The sequence below is a fragment of the Salvelinus namaycush genome, chromosome 17 (genome assembly GCF_016432855.1).
Source record: "Salvelinus namaycush isolate Seneca chromosome 17, SaNama_1.0, whole genome shotgun sequence".
In the NCBI taxonomy this organism is placed as follows: Eukaryota; Metazoa; Chordata; class Actinopteri; order Salmoniformes; family Salmonidae; genus Salvelinus; species Salvelinus namaycush.
Genome location: NC_052323.1, coordinates 15,989,016 through 16,014,015, shown reverse-complemented (window position 1 = coordinate 16,014,015; position 25,000 = coordinate 15,989,016). Strand labels below are relative to the sequence as shown.

Sequence of the window (25,000 nt, the reverse complement as noted above, 5' to 3'; positions counted from 1 at the left end):
TCCAAATAAGGTGCCACCAACCTCCTGCGATATTAGTGCATATAGGGAATGTGTATCTGGAGTGACATATAAGGAATGTTATCTAGTTCCTCAACACTATCACCTGCACACATACACAATCTATTGTTCTCTATTGCGTGCTCTTACTCTCTCATATACCAACCTATAAACACACCTGCTGATGTCTTTCTGGGTGTGCATATATGGATTGTGTAATAAAGAAAAATACACTGCAAATTGACCTAAAAGTTGAATAGATCAACAATAACAAAATCCACGATATCATAGCAGTGACTGACTTTCATATCAACCTTTCAGTCAAAGCATTGAAGCCTAAAATGCCATCTCTGTAAGTTGATTGGCCTTTAGAATTTGCACAGCCTACTCTTTACTCCGCCCCTATATGCTTTGATTGGGCACACTGTTACTGGAGCAGTAGGCAATGTACTGCAAGTCTTTCTTTTTTTTACCTCTAGCTAAATGCCCAGACATGTAGCTTGATTTTGTAGCGGATCCGCATTGTTAACTGGGTAGGTGAACATCAAGAGAGATAGAGCCGTATCCATGCACTAACTTGTTGGAAAATGATCATCTGTACGAAAAAAATGGATTACCCCCTCGGAACCCAATGTCAGCGTGTCCAGAACCAGGTATTTTTCTTGCTACTAAAAAGCCAGTCAACATTCAAATGTACGATTAGCTAGCTGGCTAGTAATGAAGTTAAGTCGACTGTGTCGTTCATTCATTTGCCCTGAAAAAACTTGAGGCAGATATTGTCTCCTTTCACGAAACTAATGTACAACTAACGTTAACTACAGTAGTACGTTAGATGGCTGCAGTCAGAACCACTTCATATGATGAGGTTGGTTTTAGACTCGAGCTAAACTTTTACTTTCTCTAACGTTAGCTAGCTAGCATTAATTATTTATATTTCCTAGATAACTGTCTTGCTAACCCAGAAAACTGAATTGATAACTAACGTTAGATGACAGTTGACCAGGGGCAGGTGAGCAGCTAACTATCTAGTGGCTAGTAGTTTAGCTAGTCTGACAATTAACATGAGCGAGATATTAAGTTTGCTCTAGTTTACTACTAACGTTACCTAGTGACTGTTATTGTTTCTCATCTCTGAAATAACATAGCTACGGTAGTTAACTAGCTTAACTAACGTTAGCCAATGTGCCAACGGCAACAATGGCCATACATTGTCAGTCTGGCTAGGTAACTAGCTACTTGAGGGAAATATACGCTTTTAAGAATGTTCTCAGTCAATGAATGGGAAGTTGCTGTTGCAAAATGGTTTAGTCAAAAAGCTTGCTAATCGGTTAAGCGAAATGTCAAATTGATGTGGACAGGACATACCCATTCAACTAAATTTAATGGGATTGAGTGGTTACCTAGAATGTAGCTAGCCAAAATGGATTGACAACTAACATCTGTTAATATGCTAACTATAATACTCTTCTTCCTGATGTCTTTGCATTATAATCGTATTTTTCCAGGCCAGGTTTGATATGCAGTGTTATCAGCCGCCTACTCTTTTTTCTTTTTTTGGAAGAATGTGATAATGACATAATCTCTAGAAATTTGCTCGTGCAGAAAAAAGTGTTTGCTAATACAATGTAATTCTATAATTATGGCGTTAGTCAGTCTCTTATGACGGTTTACAAAGAATCTTGCTAGCTAACGAACAAAGGTTGTCGTTGAGGAGCAGATTTTTCTGTTGTTTCAATCGGCCTAATGTATTGTCCTCTGCCGTAATGTAAAACGTTTGGTAAATATATTTGTTTTGTGTGTCTTTTTTTTCACTAAGATGTTGACTTCTTTGTGCTCTGTGATGCTGGGTGCACTGCCAATCAAATTTGTTTTTCTCTTTTCTATGCTGTTTTTCCCATGTACAGCCGAAAGGGGGCAGTGCGGATAGGGTAACTTGTTTACTGCAATTCAACATTCAGAAGTTGCTAGAACAATAGAGGAATGTGATCAGTGACATGAATTCCTTAATATTTGATATGAAGATAGACTTGACCAATACCTATGCTTTGTCTACAAGTGCACTTGCAAGTAGGGGTTTAGAGACCTATGTTCAATGCAATTCATGTATATGTCAGGTGCATCACTTTTATGTCCTGCAGCAAACCTGATAAATACCTTAAGAGATTTGCACAAGGCATTTGCAGATTTGACTAGACAGGAGCAATATGTTGATCATGTTTATGTGAGGTGTATATATCTCATTTGAATAAATAAGATGTTTACAGTTTGGACATTTGTTGCCGCACTGGTGAGAAAACAACAGGCATATTGTTGCACCATGTATTTGGGTGTTCTCTCTTTGCGCAGAATCAAAAACATCACATCATAAATAAGCTTGCTGCAAAGTGCGCACACTGGTCCAATGTAGACTATTGCTCCCCTTATCTCCTCTCAATTAAAGTGCCACAGATAAATGGCAGGTGGGAAAACTGTCTTATCTGCTGCCATGCATATGCATTGGCCATTCTTAGGCATGGTATTAGTTTGAAAAAGAAGCAAGTTGGAGACAGTGTTGAAAGGGGGAGATTATGAATGTGTACCTAACCAGGTTACAACAGATAACTAGATCAAGCAAGTAAAGTAACCTGATATTCTGAAATACCTTGTGTGCATTCGGACTTGTGTTTCTAGTCTTTATGTTCAGCTCTATGTAGGCTGGCAAGAGTACAGGTTTGTTTGTGTTTTATCCTGTATTTTTATGTAGGCACCATATAATCTGGCTTTACCTGTCTGTCGCCTTTTTCTGAAGTTTTGTTTTGTTATACAAGTTTGCCTGTGTCTCTATGAATTCTGGCATGTTTGTGTTGGTGGTCTATGGCTGCTGTCCTGCCCAGCTTCCCCCTCCTCTCCCCCTACGGGCTGCAGCTGGCTGTTTTGCACTCCTCCCTGGGTTCAGGTTGCAGAGCCAAAAACAGGTCTCGCTGTTTGTGTTTCTGGTGAAGAGGGACGAGTCTGTTAAAGGCAGGCAGCTGGGACACTAGCAGAGCAGCACATGACAAGGACGGACCCCTTCAGCCTCACTCAGAATGCAGATTGAATATCCCCCTCTCTCCTCCTCCATCTGCAGCTGACCCCCTCCCCTGCAGCCCCCTGCACTACCTCATCCGCTGCCTCACTCCCTCCCTCTGTCACATTTACCCTTGGAACGACTACTGGCATAATTTTTCTACTCGTCTTTGTTCCCATCTCTGCATACCTCTCATTTCCTCTTTCGTACTCAACAATTTATAGGCCATTGTTGTCTGTTTCCCAAACCCCTTTTCCCATCTTTGTTTGTTTCTTCTACATCTTTCCCTCCAACCCCCTCACCACTGACACTTTCTTTTACATCTCGTTTATACCTTGTGATGTTCTCTGATCAGTAAACAAATGTATGGTTGTATGTAGAACTGACGTAAATTGTAATTTCCTGTCTGGGACTGATGCCGTTTCAATTTGACTATGCAACTTTTTATATTGGAACATATCCAAACATGTTGGAGATTAATTTCCCTATTCGAGCATACCAAGATGTACAATGAATCTACCCAGCCCTTATAGAAAATGTAGGCCAAATGTATGCCGGTGTGATAGTTTGAAGTGTCTGTGATTTTTCTGGTCTGATTTGATTCATTAGTGACCTATTTTTAAATAATGCCAACAACAATGAACAGAAAGACTAGTTCCATGTCTTCAGAATCAGACCACTCATCGTGCCTTTTAAATGGTGACTGACCTGTTGAGCGTGCCTAACGTATTTGTCTTTACTGCGGCTCTGGGAGCCTGTTTTTCTGGGTCAGCCGCGAGGTGGGGTGTCATCAGGCTTGGTTATCAGGCCCTGCTGAAATGGGATATATTTACAGGGGGAGTGGGGCATGGAGTCTAAAGCTGAGAGCTTCTTGGTTGGGAATGGGGTTCTATCTGGGACACTGACTGGTCTGGAGCGTTGTCATTCCAGCTTTAACGCAACGATTGGACATACAGTATTAATACAACACATTAATATGGTGTCATGGCCACAGCACCATGGCAGGCTTTATAAAGCCTGGGGAGAGCCCTGCCACGATTCCCCATCCACTGAAATTAAACTCAAAGTGTTTCATTCGCTTGTATGGAACTTGATTCTCAGAAAGTTCCTCAATCTCCTTGGAGGCTTGGTTGGACTGAGTTCTTAGAGTGGGAGTTTCTTGAGGCTTGTTTATTGATGCCTGTTGAAGCCAGAGAGAACCCCATCAAGGAGTGTTGGGCCACAAATCAGTTGTGTGTGCGTGCGCAGACGCATGTCTGTAGGGTTGTGAGTAACAAACACCTGTGCCAGAGACATTGGTATTAGACAGGCGAGGCCCCAGTCAGGGTTGAGTTCCCATTTTCCTTGAAAGTGGGTCGGGGTCCAAGTCAACATGTCGGAGCTTTCACTCCTGTTTGCTATGCTCTCCGTCACTGAACCTCCTCATCTTCTCTCTCTCCAAAGGCCTCCACACATCCATACCGTGCATGCTCTATATAGGCCTACCATCAGATTGACAGGCAATAGCTGTTGCGTGGTGAACGAGGGCTCATACTTGAAGGACATAGACATGGAATGCCACATTTAATCATTGAGGCAATGAATCCCATGGACTGTCAGCGGAGTGATTACACCCCCTATGCCTATCCTGTTCCCCCTCTTGACATCCACCAGCATGTTGTATTCAGTTTATATTGGAAGGCTTTGTACCTAATGCTGGAGGAAGAGCAGCGCCACCTGCTGGTTAAGACGCAAAGTGTTTTTTTAATGAAACTGCGAAGCCAGTGAGATATGTTAACATGATGGTCAAATGCCAAGGAGCTATTCCATAAGGTGGTGGAACTAAATAACGACTACTGATATAGAAAAAGCTTTGGTATGACGGGGATCATAACTCTCCACAGTGGTGGGTTACTGAAAACATCAGGCTCTGCCAGCAGAGGTTGCTGAGCCACTTGGCCCCTAGGTAAGCTGGCCTGGCCTCTCACATTTCACACACTGGGGAACAGACTCAAGACCTGTTCTCAGCCTCGCTCTCTCTCTCTCTCCGTCCCGGTGCCAACACCTTTTCCTAGAAGCCGTTGTATGAGAGTGAGAGAGGTAATAAATGTCTTTAGTTTTTACAAACCAGGCCCTATCAGTCCATATTTCTCTTGGCCGATGTCTCTCCTTCTCCCCAGCCAGTCTCTCGCTCTTTATTCCTCCTTCATTGCTGTGGTTCTCCTATCATTGAGGCCTCATCCAGTTCCAGTCTGGTAATTTCTCCATATACCCGAGTTCCTCTGCTCTTCTCTACTCAGGTTATCAGCTCGTCTCATTGTAAAAAGGAGGGTTTTGAGCACTTTTGGCATTATTCAGGGTACCACTTTTAATTCACTGTCGTCTCTTTGCATCCTCCAATGACTATTGATCTGTTTGTCTTTTGGTAGATCCTCCCTGGTACTGCGAATGTGTGTGATGCCGGGCTCTTTTCTCTGCCTGAAAAGTGTGCAGAGCGGCCTTGTTTGTGTTTTGCAGGGGAATATTGTGAGGAATGTCTAGTGGTACAAAATCTCTGCTGCTGTTACAAGAAGGCTCCTGTCGATGGATTGATTCAAAGTTCATAACCCACAGCTCAGTCCTGACGTGCATGCGATGCACAGACTGAGTGTAGGCTGACACCACAGGGACCTTCAAAACAGAGGCTGTTAGCCTGCTTGTGAAAAATCCTGCAATTTTTTTATTTTCCATCTTGTTATCAACATTGATTTTCACCTGGCAAGGAGGAAGATGCATAGACCTAGTTGGCACTTGCTGTGTGCGTTCAGTCGGTGACATATTGACTCTGCCACCTGTCTCACCGTCCTCTTCCTCTGGTCCTGTCCAGGTGATGAAGGTGAACGCCGAGAAGGAGCGGGCATCGCTGCGGTGCATGAAGGCTCTGGCCAGCAGGGGGTGTGTGGACGCCGTGTCCCAGCAGATGGCCTCTCACCCCCAGTACCTGGAGAGCTTCCTCCGTACCCAGCACTACATCCTCCACATGGACGGCCCCCTGCCCCTGCAGTACCGTCACTACATTGCCATCATGGTGAGGCCACTGGAATCACACACACCGCATGATGCACAGAAATGCATCTTGTATCTGCACCAATCATGCACACCCACACATAGTTGCATACACTTGCACAGACATGTAAACACCTCAATCCGCCCACACTCAAGGACACCAAAGCACTTTCATATACATAAACAGTCACTCGTACTCGGCTCGGCCCACCCACGCACAATGACAGAAACACGGTCAACATGCTGGAGACAAGCCTGTTACTGTTCTAGATGTACTTGTATTTAAGTCCTCTCCCCATCTCTCCCAGGCTGCAGCACGGTATCACTGTGGCTACCTGGTGTCTCTGCACTCTGCCCATTTCCTCAGGGTGGGGGGCGACCCGCTGTGGCTACAGGGGCTGGAGTCCGTTCCTCCTCGCCTACAACACCTTGACCAACTCAACAAGGTTCTTGCCCACCAGCCCTGGCTCACCGCCCGCTCACACATACAGGTACCACAGGAACCAGCTCTTATAAAGAATATGCAACATTCCTACAGATCAGATATTTGGATGTGAGCTTTGTGCTTTTAGTGTTATATCCCTGATCAGTACATTTACATTCTAGTCATTTAGCAGACACTCTTATCCAGAGCAACTTAAAGCAGTAATTTAGGGTTCAGTGCCTTGCTCAAGGGCACATCAGCAGATTTTCACCTAGTCTGCTTTGGAATTCGAGCCCAATACTCTTAACCGCTAGGCTACCTGCCACCCCTGTCTAATCTCCACCATGAGGCCCACTCTCTGCTGTGTCCTTCCCCCACCAGGCGTTGCTGAAGACGGGAGAGCAGTGCTGGTCTCTGGCTGAGCTGGTTCAGGCTGTAGTGCTCCTGGCCCACTGCCACTCCCTCTGTAGCTTTGTTTTTGGCTCGGGCACTGACACCGACCCCGTCCCCCTTCCCAGAGCCCCCAACGGCACTCCCCCGGGCTACTGCCTCTGTGACGCTGCCAACGGCAACGTTAGCGTGCCGCAGCCTCTTACCTCGCCTTCAGAACACACAACACGACGACGGGTAAGTGTTGTGTGCCGTATCAGACTGAATATGACGTTCGAGCTATTCCACAACAGATCGTTGCCTGAAACCACAGTCGCATGTCTCTTCACTCTATTGTCTCTCTTCTTGTCTTGGCAGTCTCTGGACTCCAGTTGTGAGATGGTGTGTTTGAAAGAGAGGATCCAGAAATCCCAGGAGGAGAAAGAGAGGAGGGGGGAGCATCTTTTACACACCCAGACACTGCAGCACACAGGTACACTGTTCCCCCTCACTTTCACACCTTATGCTGTAAGAGCTAACCTCATGTGTGAACGTTGAGTGACGGATCCCTCCTCAACTATGTTTATTGACCCTCTCACTGTCACCTCCCAGATGTGGAAGATGAGGAGGAGATTACCTACTCTGCAGACCCCTCTCGTTTCATAACAGACCCTGAGTTTGGCTACCAGGAGTTTGCCCGTAGAGAGGAAGACCACTTCCAAGTGTTCCGGGTGCAGGTAAGTACACAGCTGATATTATATACGGCTTATATTCTATGTTGGAATATGTGACACCCTTCTGGGAGGCAACAGGTGTCCGTGTCAGTAAAGTAGTGAATCAACCCTCATAGAATATGAGTACAATATACTGTCTCATATGTCTATGGGTCTATAGTTAGCTGAGGTGTTACAGGAACCATGTGAGTATTTCAGGTTTGTTTGACTGTGTGTGTTTTCTGTCTGGAAAGGACTACTCCTGGGAGGACCACGGCTTCTCCCTGGTCAACCGGCTGTACTCGGACATCGGGCACCTGTTGGACGACCGTTTCCGCAGTGTCACGGCCCTCCCCTCGTCCCACGGGCCTGACCTGAAGAGAGCCACCTGGAACTACATCCATTGCATGTTGGGGATTAGGTGAGGTCACGCTACTAGTCTGCACACACACACCGGCACAAGCGCACGTCAGACATACACACACGGTATTCATAGAGAGTTATTGTAAAGTGAGATGCTATCATAATCGTATGCATTGCAGCCAGGTTGGTCCTAGGATTCAATGTTTGTGATTTGCTGCAAAGGACCCGCTTGATTCATATTCACGTTTGTGTTTGTGTGTGTGTGTGCAGGTACGACGATTATGACTATGGGGAGGTAAACCAGTTGCTGGAGAAGGAGCTGAAGCTTTATATCAAGTCTGTGGCCTGCTATCCTGACGCCACCAAGACCCCGCTGTGTCCCCTGCCCTGGGCACCACTCAAACCTTCTGAGAGGGTACGCACCCTACCCCACCTCATACCAATACACCCTGCGTCCATATACAGCTGAACTATATACTGGAAGTAAATCTACCGCATCAAATGCAAAGCGGTAGTTTGTGTTCTCAGTTTCACCCTCCACCACATTCCATCTCTTCCAGCTCTCTAATGATATGATCCTCTCTTTTTTTTTTCTCTCTCTTAGATCCATGTGAACTTGCTTATAATGGAGGCTCGGTTACAGGCTGAGCTTCTGTATGCTCTGAGAGCCATCACCCAGTATATGATAGCTTAGGTCAGTTGGTGAGAGGGAGAGGCACAAAGTTACAATCGCCAACGGTACAGAAAGACCCAGTTAGGAGGCCTCAGGGTTGGGAACCTCTTACAGCAGGCAGGGATATGGGGAAGAGACTGGCAATTATGAGGGAGAAAGAGCAGCATGCAATGCAGCCATATCCTGCAAATGTGCGACTGTCCTATTTCGCAGTTAAAAACTAGGGAAATATATATAGTGCAATCATTTAAGCTCTATTTGCGTGATATGCACACTGCAGTGGAAAGCTCTTTGCCAAAGTCAAAGCAATCCCTCTCTTCCCCTCTCTCTGCCTTCTCATTTTCCATTCTGCGAGGTTGGTCTGTCCACTTCATTTAATGTGTTTTCCTCTTATCAAACATATCTGCTCTTGATGGTTAATGTGCAATTATATTACTATTATAATAGATATTCATTATTTTTTAGTAATGTATTGTTTAGCTATGTCTCGATTCTGATGACTGTGATGAAAGCGGACGGTTGGTTCTGCAGTGTAGCAAGGAGATGTGTACCCATGGCCAACACAATACCCTCTTTCTTGGTTTGGGATTATTTTCGTCTTTTCAACATTGCATTTGTTCAAAACCAATTGTTTATCCTTTTTTATTGGATTGAGTGAATGTTTTGGTGAGATATTGCCATAGTTTGTCTTGTTACAGTCCTTGTTGGTGTAGGTAGGTGGTAAAGGTGATGGACAATTGTTCACCGCAGCTCCCTTAACGTTTCACATTAGTACTGAAGGTTCAAGAACAAAACCCAAACACTGCAAGATGATATCAAACAACTATAGTTCCTTTTTTTTTTAAAGCACTTTTTAGATATATAGATATATATTGTAGGTAGCGCAGAGATGGAGATCCATGTTGGTCTGTCTTTTCTTTCCACTGTATGGTGTCTAATAGAAATTATAAACTGGGCGGTTCGAGCCCTGAAATGCTGATTGGCTGACAGCTGTGGTATATCAGACCACAGGTATGACAAAACATTTATTTTCACTGCTCTAATCACATTGGTAACCAGTTTACAATAGCAATAAGAACAGCCCTTAGCCATGGTATATTGGCCATATACCACACCCCCTTGGGCCTCATTGCTTAATGATCCTGAGGCTGCTTCTTGGGTCCCTCTGTGTTCCGATCAGCTGATCTCCACTCCTACAGTCACCCTGTAACCTTAGTCGTCTTGTGTATGTGGAGTAGTGCAGGGACTCACGTGGTCCTGACAGAGGCCATGGCCCCAGATCTGAAGGAGATCAGAACTCACTTCAGTATCTTCGATAAATCTGCAATCGCTATAAATTTAAAAAATATATATTTTAACTTTAAGAAACGCAAAGAGGTGGCCAAAGTAATGTTTTGTAGAGTGAAAAATAAGCTCAGCCATATGAATGTCAATTTTTATATTGATGTGCTCTGGATAGATCAAATGAAGGAATCTCCATTTCAAAGAAAACCATCCCTAAAACTGCATTGATGCATTTAAGTGGTTGTTGAAGGTCTAGAACTCTGAACTGGAATATTGCAACATAAAAGTCCCTGCAAGTGACCTGCATTGAGTTTGAATTGCTGTTAAGCATACTCTACTATGCTACAGAAGATGTAGACTAAGGATAAAATGTCATCAATGGTCTGTGTACGATCTTATGCATGTGAAAAGTAGGTCTGTCTTTTTCAATTATTTATTTGGCAAGCTTTATGACCTAAAATAAAGATGCTGATTCATGGTACAATTTGCAGAACAGCGTGGGTAGGTACTGCAAACTAGATTTTTGAAATGGAATTATATCCTTTTTTTGTTTTACACTTTTTTTTTTGTCAACTTTGCATTACAGTACTATAATTGTTGAGTTCTTGATGTTGCTTCTGGGTTCGCTGCTATATCCTGCCTGTTGCGCTGCACCCTGAATATTTTAGAGGCAGCAGGGTGGAAGACCCTTTTCAATGGGCTCGACCGTTTTGAAACGACAGGAGAGAAGAAGAAAAAAGTGCATATCAACAGAAGTGCTTTTTAGTGCAGGTGCCTTTAGGCCAAACTGGACTGGTGCTTGAGTGGGCAGACATGACTACTCTGGGCTAAGTAAGGGCCTTGCTAGAGCAGACTGCCCCAATGGCTCCTCAGGAACAGTGTTCTGTGGCCCATATAGAACGGCCAGTGCCATAACCACTGGACACAAGTATGCACAGTGGCTCGTCTTTTTGCTGGAAAATGCATTGAAATGAGTTGACGTAGATGTACTGTAGCGCAAAAGAGCACTACAGTCCTCATTGGCTGCTCGTCAACACCTCTATGACATCGTTATGGCTCCAAATGCAGGAGCGAAAGAGTCTGTTCCTGCCTGAAGCTTCCGACCACCAGGCCAAGGGACCAAAACGATAAGAGCCACTGACACAGAGATGGATGTTAGTTGTTCAATATTTACCACGTAAATGAATGAACAAAAAAATAAACAAAAAAAAGTAAAACATAAGTATAAAAAAAAAACTGTTTCTGGAAATGTGAAGACTTATTTTTTCTATAAAGATGTTCTATCAAGCGAGTGTGTTTCCACTTTTTTTCTTTTTACTGGGGTTACCTAATTGTGCTTTCACATTTGCCATATGCTGTACTCATTTCATATTTAAATCAACAGTGTGTACAACTGAGGGACTCGACTACAGCAGTACCTCAAGGAAACCAGTTTAGTCATACCATTCACAGTACTATTGGAATAAGTTACATTTAGAAAAATAAATACCACATCACTGACACATATTTACAAAAAATGTAATACAAAGCGGGAGTCCTTACAGATAAAAGGATGGTTGTCTTAAATCATTGAGGAGTAAGGATGAGGCTAGCCTGGATCCATAACAGAATCTGTGACAGACGGCATGGTGATTTGAGCATGCCTGAAATCAACTCAACACGCATCCCCAACCATTGGCCGATTTCCCTTCTGTGATCATCTTACTGAGAAATCCACATTTAACCTATCATGCTGTTGTGCAATAAGGAACAACCACGCAGTTGTGCTCATGCTGCATATTGCTAACAGTTGATATGTCTGTCACTAACATTGGCAAAGTCAGTATGACATCTGCACATTGATCTGATACTAGTACTCCCTGTATATAGCTTAATTCTTGTTACCATTTGTATTTTTTAATGGCTTCGTTGATTTGATTGCTTTTGAGGGATTAACTGATGCCGGTTATGATAAGTGACAGGATGAAAGATGAATGAACTTGGTTCAGCTCTTTTCTTATTCTATTCTCCATTCCACTCACACCAGTGTCCTCACATGCTCCTATTTTCTGATTCTCGGAAACAAAGGCCAACAGGTTGCCACAGAGGCCTAAATTAATTAATATGGTAATTTCCTACATATATTTGAAAGGCCTCCATCCCTTGTGACAACATGATTAAACCATGGCAGTTTATTGGATAACGTCAGAACATGTTAATGCATTAGTAGTTCCTCATAAATGTGGGGATGGAGGTGCACCTGAGAAACCTTTTCTATACACTTAGACCCTCTAGTGGTAGATATTAAGCATTGTGCATTAATGTTAAAGGCCCAGTGCAGTCAAAAACGTGATTTCCTTTGTTTTATAAATCAAATTAAAGTTTATTGGTTGCGTACACAGTTTAGCAGATGTTATAGCGGGTGCAGTGAAATGCTTGCGTTACTAGCGCCTAACAGTGCAGTAAAATGCCAATCTGGGAGTAGACCAATAAGAGCGTTCCAAACATCTCTGCCAATAACAGATAGTTTTCAGTTTTCCCCTCCCCACTCAAACCACTCCCAGACAGTCCAAGCAACATTCTTTCTTGAGAAATTGCTCTTTGCTAAGAAGCTATTTTTGTTTCTTTGTAACCATTTTCAAACAGTCACAGTAACCTTAATTGTTACCCAGAAAATATTTGATATTGAGATAAAAATGTCTGTATTGGACCTTTAAAATGTGAAAAACATCCCACTGTTATATTCATTGATACCATGAAGTTAATGAACAATATAAATGTGAATACTGGTGAACCAATAAAATAATAAAGAACGATTCGGCTAATATGGTTAAACAGATTACGTTTATTTCCACTTTCCAGAACTGTTTCCAATGCCGTCTTTGGCTGACTTTACAATATGTAAAGTAAGATTGAGAAAGAAATAAGACAAAAACTATCAAAATAAAGTAATTAACACATATTGGCTAGGCACAACTCATCAACCCCTCTGATAACACCCCCCCCCCCACCCCTTCTAAAAACCAAACAAAAAAATGTACTGTCCACATACTAAAATACTGTATTATCAAAGTGGGGCCATTTTTAAAAAAAACTAACAGCTACTTTTATCATGAGAAAATTAGTATTAAAGAAATTGAAGAAAAATATAAAGAAAGGAAATATTACTGGGACTAGGGAATAAAAAGTCAAAAGACCATAATTGTAGTTGACAGTGGGGGAAAACTCCAGCAGATTATTCAAGGTATGACCTAGCAAATACAGCCTATGGGAAGGATGTCCCCTATACACTGTGCATTTAAACACGGCCACCACACTTTCAGTCAACACTTAAAACAGTTACACCACTGTCCAACAATGACACATTCCCTTTCATTCAGTCACTCCTATCAAACACTCACACCCACCCTAAGATGCATAAGGAAAGGACATCTCTCAAAGACCCGGCCAATAATGTTAACAATAGTATGACCATAGAAATAGAATGGGCTTGGAACCTCTAACCCTGGCAATTTGACATTGGTACACTCGCAACGGCTACCTGGTATTGTGACGCAATATTTTCCATGGTAATGTAGAATGTTCATTCAAATGATTTTCACTGATGTGGCTCATGCAATGGAATGTATTTTTTCTAACGTCAGTTAAGTTGAATCAACAAATCACAGCACATATTGATTTACTTCCTGCATGGCTCCTATGGGTACACTCACAATGGCTGCCAGTCCACCCATTATGCCATCATTGACTTGAGTATCACTGCGGAATCCATCACAGCAACCAAAATGATTTGCTGTTTATCAATGGGACTTTCATACATGCTTATTAAAATACCTCAAACTACACGGTATTCACTTTTATTTCAAATCTATTTAAGTGACAAAGTCTGGGGATCACTATATATATATATAACAAAAATAATAAAGGTTAGTTTCTTTAAAGGCCCAGTGCAGTAAATAACTTGATTTCCTGTGTTTTATAAATATTTCCACACTATGGGGTTGTGATATACCCTTTAGGTGTAAAAGCTGTTTGAAAAGATTTGAATGACTGCCTCTTGGTGGGATGGGGTTTTGGCCTGCCTGGTGACATTAGTATACACCAATAAGAAAGACAGTTCCAAACTCAAACTCTGCCAATAACAGCAAGTTTTCAGTTTTCCCCTCCCCACCACTCACAGACAGTCCTAGCAAAATTCTTGCTTGAGAAATTGCTCTTTGCTAAGAAGCAATTTTTGTAATTTTTTTTGTAAATTTTTACTGTTTTAATTGAAGAAAAAAACAATCACAGTAAGGTACTTAATTGTAAATGGCTGCATTGGACCTTTAACTAATCAATACCTTTATACTCACTCAAGATATCCATCTGTGTGATGCATACAAATGATTCAAGGCCCTAAAGTGATCTAAATATGCACCCATTACATTATGGCCCTCTTAATGTATGTCATAAATGACAACTAGCACCGATCAATAGGAAAATCTTTGTGAGAAAAAGGGTGCTTTATACAAATCAAAAGCTAATGTATTCACATGGTTACAGTGACATTATTAACAATCTGGTAAAACTCCATCTAGGATGCATTTCAGATGAAAAACTGGTCAACACAAAAAAAACTTTACAATAAACGATAACCTTTTTTCTGACATGAACAAAGAATTAAATACAAACTTCCGCCTAACACAAAACACATCTTCAAAAGGAAAGAAAAAAACGTGGAGAATGACAAGGTGCATCTTGCTATTGAGTAACATGTTCTAGTGTTCAATATTGGCAGTTTAACAACCTCGAACGAGACTATTATTATGATATACGACTAAAGATATCTTGTGTACTTCCGTCTTACAGTAAAATTAGAATTTCTATTTTAAAGTGTTAAATTGAAAGTGGCTTGAATCCAAGACACTTGTGTCAAGGATGTCATACTCAAGAAAACGGCAGAACATGAGGGGCTGTTGGTTTCCAGTCTTCTATTTTAACCAAGAAATTCACCTTAAATGTTGTTATTCTGATGATTATCTGATTACCCCCTCAAGGAAGATATTTCCATTGTTATTCTTTTTGAATGACCCCGAGAGATCACTGCTGAAAGCAAAATGTCCTCCATTGTGTAAATTCCATGTGAGGTTTTTATTTGGATTTAAATTTCACAATAGTCAAGTCAAATGAACTAAATAAATGGCAAGTCAATTTGTAAAATCAAGTTATACTGGTCCACACATGCACTTTGCCTCACCTCACCTGCCTTGTCATTTGTTAAAATGTCAGATCTTTGAACAGGCTCCACTCGCAAAGCTTATCTGCACTGAAATACATTGTCCCAAGCACCCCCTTATCTGCCATGCAATTCTTAGTGTTCCTTTGGTTATGTATAAAATCTACATGCATCTCATCTTTTACAAAAATAAAAGAATATATAGAAAATGACTGTTAAAAATGATCTTTGAAATAGTTTCTCCAATTTAAAAAAACAACTTTTTTTTCCTGATTAGTAATATATTAATATCTGTTAATATTTCACTTATAACCTCCATCTAAATTGTATATTAAACTATAGTCAAATATATGTATTTTTTTACGTCACACATTGTATTAATTTCATAAAAAAGACGGTTAGTAATGTATAACAAAGTGTAAATAGTGAGAAATGATTCCCACATGAAGCCCCGGTTTCCCTTATTTAAAGCGATATAACATTTAAGGAAAACATTAAATAGCAAAACCCTTCAAAAGGAGATCTTAATTTCCTTCAAGACTTATTTTTAGTTCTCCTGATTGATCTGCATAGCATGTCATGTCTATGTGCATAGCACGTATACAACCTTCCTCCTCTGATGAAATGATTCAACCTAACTTGGATTTCGGCTCTTCTTTTGCCATTTGAGTATGCTTGCCACCTGACAGAAATACTCCCAAGTGCCTTGAAACACAACACGGTTCTGCAAAACCTTCAAGTGGTCCATACAGCAGTGGAGGAATACTGCTTTCAATGATATAACACTTGGCCAACCAATTCAATTGTTGGCAAATAAAATTACCTTTGAATGCCCCCTGTAAAAAGTTCACAATTCACATTTCTTCATATTGTTGGTGAAATTGCACACCAGAAGAGAAAAAAAATACTCCCCCAAAGTTATTTCCACCCTGCTCTTTAGCACACACTGAGCAGAGTCACGAATGCCAAACTGTGAATGCATATCACATATGTGGCCGGGACGATAGCAGTGTCGCAATATTTTTTCTATCGCAAAAATGAAAACACGAAGCAGACCAACTCTTTGGTCCTTTAAAATTCCTGCTGTATGTAAAATATTGTGTGCTTTAGCTTGGAAAATAAATACATGTGACTCTGGATGACAACATAATGATAGTTTTGATAAAGAAGTTCAATCTGCTTCGTGTTTTATTTCCTTGCCACGATACTAAGGAGTATTGCGATACTGGTGTCGTCCCGGCCCTAATCACATACCCCGTACTGTTCAATTACTGAATTACCACTGAAATAACTCCTAGTTACCTTGTAGCTCCAGTCTCTTCAATGAAAAAGAAACAAAAAGCACATGTTTCGTACCATCAAGCGACCAAACGCTAAACTAAGTTTGTTCAACCTGCAGTCCAATGTCAAATCGTGCATCCTTAACTCAGTCTCATCCAATGACCTTTAACATCTTCACACTTTGCCCGCGTCATACAGGTTGGCTGACGTCACGAAAATGACGCACAATGGGGCCGGAAGCGGAGCGTTGTTATGATTCTGAATGGTCAGATGGCTAGTAACAATGACAAGAAGTTGCCATGTGGGGAATCGTTGGTGGCTCATTTCAGCTAGTTTTATCTTGTTCTTGATACCATTTCTTGTTTTGATGTGTTTTGACTGATTTCATGTCAATGCTAATATGGCTAAAATGAGCTAGCTAATCAACAACTTTAACGATCTATGAGACAAGTGCTCATTGTGCAAATGTATTTATGTTTTCAATAAACATTTGGAGATTAAATATAGTTTACATGTTGTCAACAATCTAAGCCAACCCATGCAGTAGTGTAGCCAGAAATGAATTGGTCCTCCCCCTAATTTACGGCAATTCTATTCATTTTGTCATGAGGCAGAGGAAAAATTAGCATTTTTAAAGCTCAAATATGTGTATTGACTGTGATAAAGGCACTGGATTATGAGCGGTCTTGTTTGCTAAATGAACAAAGTAGGCAGTGGTATGGTGCATTTATATAGTGCATATAGCCATAGAAGCACAGTGACATATGCCTCAATGCGGTCATATTCATGGCTTATTGGGAGTGTGGCTTTCAGTTAGTTATTTTTGGCCACCCTTCCCATGAGAGTGAATGTCATTCCAGTGCATCTGAATGTCATTCCAGTGCACTTCTTGTAGGTATGTTAACGGTTAACGGTTAATAGGTTAGCCGCCGAAAATACATTTGACCAGTCATGCTTATAGGTCTATAGCGCCTTTGCATAATTTTGCGAAATTAAATTGGTGTGTGTATTTTTGTTAGTCGTCATGCATCCTAGTTATCACAAGCACAGCATACAGAGTCTAGTTTGAGGAGCAGAATAGCCTACCACCTGTCAGACAGCGCGAGAGTAGCTCCTCAAAAAGCTGGCACTGGAGTGAAATATGCTTTTATAAGCCCAGTCATTGCGTGTTAACTGTTTTGATGGCCACGGTTAAAAATATAAATTTTTATTTCTCAAATTCAACTCATAATTCAAGTGCACCTCCCATTCGCCATTTGAGTGCATATGCTATAGTCAACAGTAGGCAGGCTATAGTCAACGGTAGGCAGGCTATCAGCGCGTCACCCACCACTTTACAATGTGAGCTTGAGGCAGCATAATTGTTTGAAACCTGATTGTTTTACTTTACTTTAAATAATGAGGCATGTCTTACCTTGCTTCAAAGTAGCCTTGCCAAAATCCAACCATAGAAACATGGAGGAAAATATTATTTTATAAAGACTTCCTCATGCCATTAACCATCATTTTCTATTGCTCTATTGGTTTTCATAATCTTTCTTTCGTTGTCCAGAACCCAAAGACACAATCCTAGTCATATTAGCAAACCATCTTAGTTGTTGCTATTAGATTCCCTATCTTTCTAAGTTTCATATCTGTCACATATGGAACCGTTTGCATTAGGTGTGCTGTTTAGAACGGTGTTTTCCCGCGAAGCGCATTTTGGCAAATGTTTGAAATGGAGGTTTTATTAGCTGCTTCATTACAGGACTTGAACGTTCAATAAAATACATTATAGCCTTTTGACTGTAAGACGATAGGCTTGCTGTTGTTGCATGTTTCCATTAAGTTCAGAATGAAACATGTCCGTTCCTTGTATGCATGCATAGTAGGATATTTTCTGTTGGTCATGTCATTTTACTGTTTGGAAAAAATGTAACCATTTGTTGACCGGTTAATGAGAGTTGGTTAGTCGGCAACAAAACTGACCGAAAATTGCTTGCTATGAATTCTATCTAATGGTGTTTGCATGTTTAGGTAAAACTACGATTACTATCATTTATTTTTTCTCTCAATCTGATTGGATGGGCCTGTGCCCACCGAGCTGCAACCCTTTCTGTTTTGCCCCATAGTGGCTCACACGTTGGTTTTGTTGCCACACAACCAACCCGTCCATAGTCCAGCTGCAACTTCTCAATATTTTCATTGAGGAAGGTACAGAGGAGTGTTTTTGTGTTTGAACCCCATTCCCTCCATATATACAGATGCAGCAGCTTCATTTTATGTCTAAGTTGGTGGTGGTCGGTAATCGTTCACCACCTACAATTTATACGAAAACTGGCCATGTTTTCCTGTGTGCCCCGTCCATTTTACCTTCAATATCAAAGACATCAATGAGGTGTACCATATCAATCCTAAAACTACTTTGGTATAGTAATAATATTCATTGTTATATTAACTCCAAGTAGTTTAGAGTTGTTTGTTGTGTTTAGTCTTTTTACTCTAAATAAATTCTGTCATACTTCTCTCAAAAACACTCCAAGAAAATACATACGGCAAACTCCCCAAAAGTTGCAAGTGTTACTAGGGGGTCTGGGGGGGTCTCATGTATGGTGGATCTCCTGACCATCCACTTGTATTGGCACGTGACATGGATGTCTGAGGTCTGGTTTCGTCCTTAAATTCAAAGAAAACTCAAAAGTACAAACGCAAAGGTTTTAAAAAATTGCTTCAAATCTTCAGCCAATAGGGAGACGAGGAATGGGAATGCACCAGGTGTGATCTTTGTTGTGAGTGTCGTTGAGTTTTTGTGTGATTGGGGATCCTTACCCGCAACAAAGAGTCAAAGACAAATGTTGACTTCATGATGTTCTTGATTAATCTCCTGCACAAAGCAAAAGATACAGGGAGTGAGTGAAGGTGAGAGGGAAACAAGGGTATAGTTAGAACCTGAAAGTATAATTTCAGCGTACCTGGCTAACACTGCAAGGGTTGCTGGAAAGTTAGCTGGGTACCCAGTTGTGGGCGGAGCTCTGCGTGGTTGCAGGGCCGGAGTAGCTTTGCCCTCCCTGGATTATGGGGTCAAAGTTGAAATCGATGCCCTCTCCATCCATGAGGTCGCTGTTGATGATGTAGTCAACGTCACAGTCCAAGTTCTCTGTGAACATCTCGATATCCAAGTCGGTGGGCAAGCGGTCTTGACTGGGCAGGAAGCAGCTCGGCGTTCCGAACTGGCCCATCCCTGGCAGACCTCCTCCTGCATTGGCGGAGAGGCCCCCTCCGTGGTGAAGCCCCATACCTGGCAGCTGTGCATGCTGGGCTTTGAGGCCGGAGTACTGTGGAGAGTCCTGGGCCATGCCTGACAGGCTCATGCCCAGGCCCAGCTGAGAGTGCTGCTGCTGGAGCTGGGACTGGAGTTGAGATTGCATCCCCATGGGTGCCACAGTGTTGGGCTCAAGCCCCTTCCCCAGCAACAGCTGGTTGGGCTTGGCCCGCCCTCCCACCATGGGCCCCCCCATGCCCATCATCCCCACTCCACCCGGACTGGGCATCAGCGGATCCACCTGGGTCATCATGACATCACTGGGAGGCGGGGAGTCCGAAGTGAGCAACGCCTCCAAGCTGGAGGCTACATGGGTGCCATAGTGACCAGTCCCATGGGAGCCGGGGGTAGGCATAGGGTTGAAGAGGGAGTTGCCATAGTTTGAGGGTTTGGAGTTGTTATTGTTGCCAGATTGTGTGCCTGAGGACTGTCCCCCGATCTGGTTGGCAGCCTGAGAGAGGTTGGGTGGCTGCAGCTGACGGAATGTGGGGAACCCGGACCCCCGGGGAAGCAAGGTGGAAGCGGAGGGCAGAGGGGTGGGGGGCACCATGGGGGCCGTGCTGGGACTAGCCCTTCCTTGCTGCTCTGTCATCAGCGTCAGGCCATCGATCAGGTCCAGCTCCTCCATGAGTGTCTCGGTGAGGGTGGGGGGCAGGTTGCCCGTGGAGTAGCCCAGTAGACCTTCCTCAGGCAGGTCATCCTCATCCTCCTGGCCGGGACCAATGGGGGACAGCCGGCCACTCAGGGTGCTGGCGTTGGAGCTGGTGCGTGGACGGAAGCTGGTCCACATGTCAGGGTCGTCTAGGCTACCGCGGGATGAGGGGCTGCCGCTGTTCACCCCCCATTTGGGGAACTGCTGGGAGGAGTTGGGACTGTCTGCGACGCCATCGCCGTCTCCCCCGGTGGTCCCACCCAAGCCTGCTGCTGCCTTCTTGGTCTGCTTGGCCCGCATCCGGCTCTTTAGCAGTTTGCTGCTGTTGTCCATGGAGGCAGCACGGCGCCGGGGGGCTTTCCCAGTCTTGCCCCCCTCTGGGTTGAGCATCCACCAGGAACTTTTGCCTGTGGACTCATTGTGAACTCTCAGGAACTTGTTGTGGAGTGATAAATTGTGGCGAATTGAATTCTGAGGTATCGGGAAGGGCAAAGAAAAAGGGTTTTGTTTAACATTGGCGCCTTGTAACTTAGGAAATTATTCAGCTTCATTTGATCAACAACAACAAAAATATTCACATTTTATTTGTCACATGCACATGGTTAGCAGATGTTAATGCGAGCGTAGCGAAATGCTTGTGCCTCTATTTCCGACAATGTAGTAATATCCAACGAGTAATCTAACCTAACAATTTCACAACAATTACCTTATACACACAAGTGTAAAGGAATGAATAAGAATATGTACATAAAAGAATATATGAATGAGTGATGGTATAGAACGGCAAAGGCAAGATGCAGTGGATGGTATAGAGTACAGTATATACATATGAGATGAGTAATGTAGGGTATGTAAACATAGAAAATTGGCATTGTTTAAAGTGGCTAGTGATACATTACATCAAGATGGCAAGATGCAGTAGATGGTATAGAGTACAGTATATACATATGAGATGAGTAATGTAGGGTATGTAAACATTATATGAAGTGGCATTGTTTAAAGTGGCTAGTGATACATTTATTACATCAATTTTTCCATTATGATGACCATAGATTTCAAGTAATTACTTCTATTATTCACTAATTAATGCAGTGTAATAATGTATCATGTGATCACATCAAATGGGTCTATATAACATAGTTATAACAATGTGTATAACAATTACGAAGCGCATTAAGGTAAACATCGTTTTCTTTTTACCTTCCACCCTGCTGAGCTGTTGCTATCTCCTTTATCTTTGAAGTAAGGCACGGTTTTCACCATCCAGTCATATATCTGTGCCAAGGTTAAGCGCTTCTCTGGAGCGTTCTCAATAGCCTGACTAATCAGGTCCGCGTAGGAATGGTTCCCCCATGCATTGCGCCGGGATGATCCCTTTCGGGGCGTGGCTCCACCCACTCCGGCTACAACTCCTCCCTCTGAGACCACAACTTTCTCAGGCTCACATACGATTTGCTGTTGCTCTAGCTTATCCTCGTCGGCGGGCGGGGTTCCCGCAGCGGATTCAGGTCCGTCTGCCCCCTCCGGTTTAACAGCTGAGATGTCGAGTCTGGGGAGCGGCCATGTGCACGACCTAGGTCTGCTTTGCGGCTCAAAATCAGGGTCAATCTTGGGTACCTTTGAATCCTCCATTGTAAGAGATTTTCCACAAAAGGTTTGCTTCACTTCTGAACTATTCTAAATGTTGACTACTATGAAATAATACTTAAAATATAAAACGTCAAAATAAATAATAGTCAGACTGAATAATCTCTACTAAATAAAAAAAATATATAATCTGGGGAGGTTTGTCAACATGTGTTTGTAACAGGCACACCAAAATGTAGGCCTATTAAATCAAATGTTATTGGTCACATACACATATTTAGCAGATGTTATTGCCGGTGTAGCGAAATGCTTGTTATTATTATTATTATCTGATGAGTCTATGTTCAAACTAGATTGTCTAATAAAATTATTGTATAACCAAAAGTTCAATATAAACTTAAACTATCGTACAAAAAAATGCTATTTTCCATCCTCTATTAAGGGGACTTGTAGAAGAAAGACACAATCTGGATACACCAATATAGCGTCCGTTAATCCTGAGATTGGAGATTAGGGGACCCAAATAATCTCCTTAATAGTAACTATTATAAACCTTCCGATTTACATAGAGCAAAGAAAGGCTGTGATGAGGGTTCCTTTGTTAGTATAAAAGAACAAAGGGAACTCAGGGAGGAATGCACACCAAAACATCTGGATTGCAATCAGAAAACAATGCAATTGATGGCCCACATAACGTGTTATGGTAAAACGTTGCTGTGGGGTATATATATATATATAATTAAAAAAACGTCTCAGTTTAGTTTTGGTAGTTTGTAGTTTTAATATTGAGACAATGTAAATCTATGCGAAGTTTGTGAAAAGGTGACCTAATTAAAGGGAAAGTAGCTATAACATTAAAACTATAACAACACTATAAATTTAAATGTTTATTTATTGCGTCTTCCTTCAAAAAATAATATTGCCCTTTGAGTTAAAATAAAAATAGAGTCGCCCTCAAGAACATATACTTGAAAAGAACCCACAAATTAGGATTACACAGTGGGTCACTGTCACAAAAGAGCGTTCGTTACAAATGATCAACTAGCTAAATTAAACGATGCCTCGGTCTGCCCTTGTAAACAACGTGCCGTTTCGCTCCTTCGCACGTAGAAATAACCTCGCGCTTCAATAGAATACTGGAGCAGATATATAGTTACAATATTTATATCACAATTCTAATTGTGATATATATATATATATATATATGTAAACAACAACTAATTGATAACAAAATACACAATACATCTAGCCGTCACTCATACCTGTGAAACAATGTCACTTTGTGGATTCATGGAGCTAAAGCAATAAGATGATCAATATTTCAAGTAAAAAGTATGCTATATTTGATTATCTAACCAATGCCACGTTTACTGCTGAAAATAAGTCAAAACAGTAATGTTATGCTGGATGTCGTTTCTTTCCGCTACAGCATTATTACTTGGCTAATTTAGTAATTTAAGTCGACTGACAAAAATAAATGTTGAGAGCAAAACCTTACTGAACAGTTTGATCATGATGGTCTGTAACAAAAATTTGAGGAAAACAATCGATCAGAAAGTCCGTGGTTTTCTGATTCAGGTTTGCACTCTCCTCCACATTGTGGGCAAGCGCGTGTCGCCATCTGCCATGTTTCTCTACGCCGAGGAGCGGCAGCACACGATGCTCACGCGGGCACAAACCTTCAGAATGTGCCTAACTTGAGTCAGTCCTCGTCCCCTGGACACGTTAAAGCACGGTTCGGAATCCACGGTTTCTTGAAGTTTACTCTCTTACACATCGGCTGCACTCTCAACACACCAAACGTAGTTGTGGAAATAGCGTAATAGCCACCTAGCTAGCTGGCTAACTCCAGTTATTTCGGAGTTTAAAATCCTTTCAAAAGTCGGAAAAATGCCTTTCAGTAGATAGTTTTGCTCGACTTGTGTCTATTATGGATGTCAAAATATTCAGTCATCGTATATATTTTTTTGTTTTGTTTTGTTTTGACTCGAGGCGAAGACTCCCTTCTGACGTCTGTTTACCACTGCCAGACAACGTGTACTGCGCTTGCGTGTTGTGGGTTGCTGGGAAATGCAGTCAGTCATGTGACGATTCAAAGCACAAGAATAAACAACGAACGACTGGCGAGCTAAAATAGGTACTTCGGTGCTGAAAAGCATGATTATGCAACACTTCATAACGTGTACGCACCACCTACACACACCTAAGCCAAAACTGGAAAGTTACCCGTCAATTATCGTAAATCAGATTTCAGTTGACCAAGTAGTAGCGCAGACTTCTAGGTTTAGGCTACAGATCTATTCAGCCCCAATCTAGTGTTGAAGCACATGCATCCCTCTTTCATTGGACATGCAAACTTTCAGCAATAGTCCCGGCGTGTCGGTGTACAGTGCATGGTCTTTAAAAAGTAGGTTGTCGACAGGTTACTTTAAAGTTGCCATTGTTGTACAGTTACATTCAAAAATAATTATTTGTGTGGCTAAGCCGATCTGTGAAGAAGATTAATTTCAGTATGATACATTTTTTAAAGAATATCAATGCCAACATAGAAAAGCATAGAAATACAATATTTGTTAATTTAACGACATTTTGAAGATCAGCCTAAATCTCATGGTGTGTTTATTTTAACAATAATCTGAGTGTGCACAAGAACTACAATTCCCAGTGTATTTTACAGTAGAACTTTGGGGAGTGGTTGGCCGAATAACCCTTTGACGAATGCAGCGCGTGATGTAAACAGAATTAAAGGCTATACAGTAAAGATAGACCTATCTACAGCAAACATATACATCTGGTCTGATTTACTTTAAATCGTTATTCTGGAAACGTATACTTTTTTTGCAATAGTATAAGCCGTTCTGTAGATTTGTAAGTCTTTCAAATTATATACTTTCGTTCTCTTTATTGATAATATTTTGATCCCATTTTGTCAGCATGATTATTGTTTCACACTTATTTAATTTTGGCACAATTGTTTCATTCTCTGCAATTGGTCAAAATAAACCACGGTAAATGCGTTTGCTCTGCTTCGATTGGCTGCGGAACAAGAACCTTCACCACCAGTTTGCCTTTCCACTAGCTTCTATAGCCAC

The 25,000-nt window shown here is 41.9% G+C and overlaps 2 protein-coding genes across 2 annotated transcripts; one reads left to right on the top strand and one right to left on the bottom strand.

Annotated features, from left to right (window-relative positions):
* The first annotated feature begins 428 nt into the window (after positions 1–428).
* On the top strand, positions 429–11,184 carry LOC120062348 (sestrin-3-like). The gene is made up of 9 exons (XM_039012249.1): positions 429–650; positions 5,889–6,089; positions 6,376–6,558; positions 6,873–7,118; positions 7,239–7,353; positions 7,473–7,597; positions 7,828–7,994; positions 8,207–8,351; positions 8,541–11,184. Exons 1-9 carry the CDS (start codon positions 585–587, stop codon positions 8,628–8,630), a joined length of 1,338 nt encoding a protein of 445 aa, XP_038868177.1. The 5' UTR covers positions 429–584; the 3' UTR covers positions 8,631–11,184.
* Positions 11,185–14,987: 3,803 nt separating this feature from the next.
* LOC120062347 (forkhead box protein O4-like) lies at positions 14,988–23,937 on the bottom strand. The gene is made up of 3 exons (XM_039012248.1): positions 21,522–23,937; positions 19,320–20,792; positions 14,988–19,231 (listed from the first exon to the last, which is right to left on the bottom strand). The coding sequence occupies exons 1-2, from the start codon at positions 21,951–21,953 to the stop codon at positions 19,350–19,352; spliced, it is 1,875 nt and encodes a 624-aa protein (XP_038868176.1). The 5' UTR covers positions 21,954–23,937; the 3' UTR covers positions 14,988–19,231; positions 19,320–19,349.
* Between the last annotated feature and the right edge of the window lie 1,063 nt (positions 23,938–25,000).

What these genes read in the sequence shown, in the direction of transcription:
- LOC120062348 (XM_039012249.1), top strand. Translation starts at nt 585, where the DNA reads ATGATCATCTGTACGAAAAAAATGGATTACCCCCTCGGAACCCAATGT. An exon ending in AACACACAACACGACGACGG is followed by an intron (nt 7,119 to 7,238) that starts GTAAGTGTTGTG and finishes TTGTCTTGGCAG; the next exon opens with TCTCTGGACTCCAGTTGTGA. An exon ending in CCAGACACTGCAGCACACAG is followed by an intron (nt 7,354 to 7,472) that starts GTACACTGTTCC and finishes GTCACCTCCCAG; the next exon opens with ATGTGGAAGATGAGGAGGAG.
- LOC120062347 (XM_039012248.1), bottom strand. Translation starts at nt 21,953, where the DNA reads ATGGAGGATTCAAAGGTACCCAAGATTGACCCTGATTTTGAGCCGCAA. An exon ending in ACAGCTCAGCAGGGTGGAAG is followed by an intron (nt 20,793 to 21,521) that starts GTAAAAAGAAAA and finishes CCGATACCTCAG; the next exon opens with AATTCAATTCGCCACAATTT.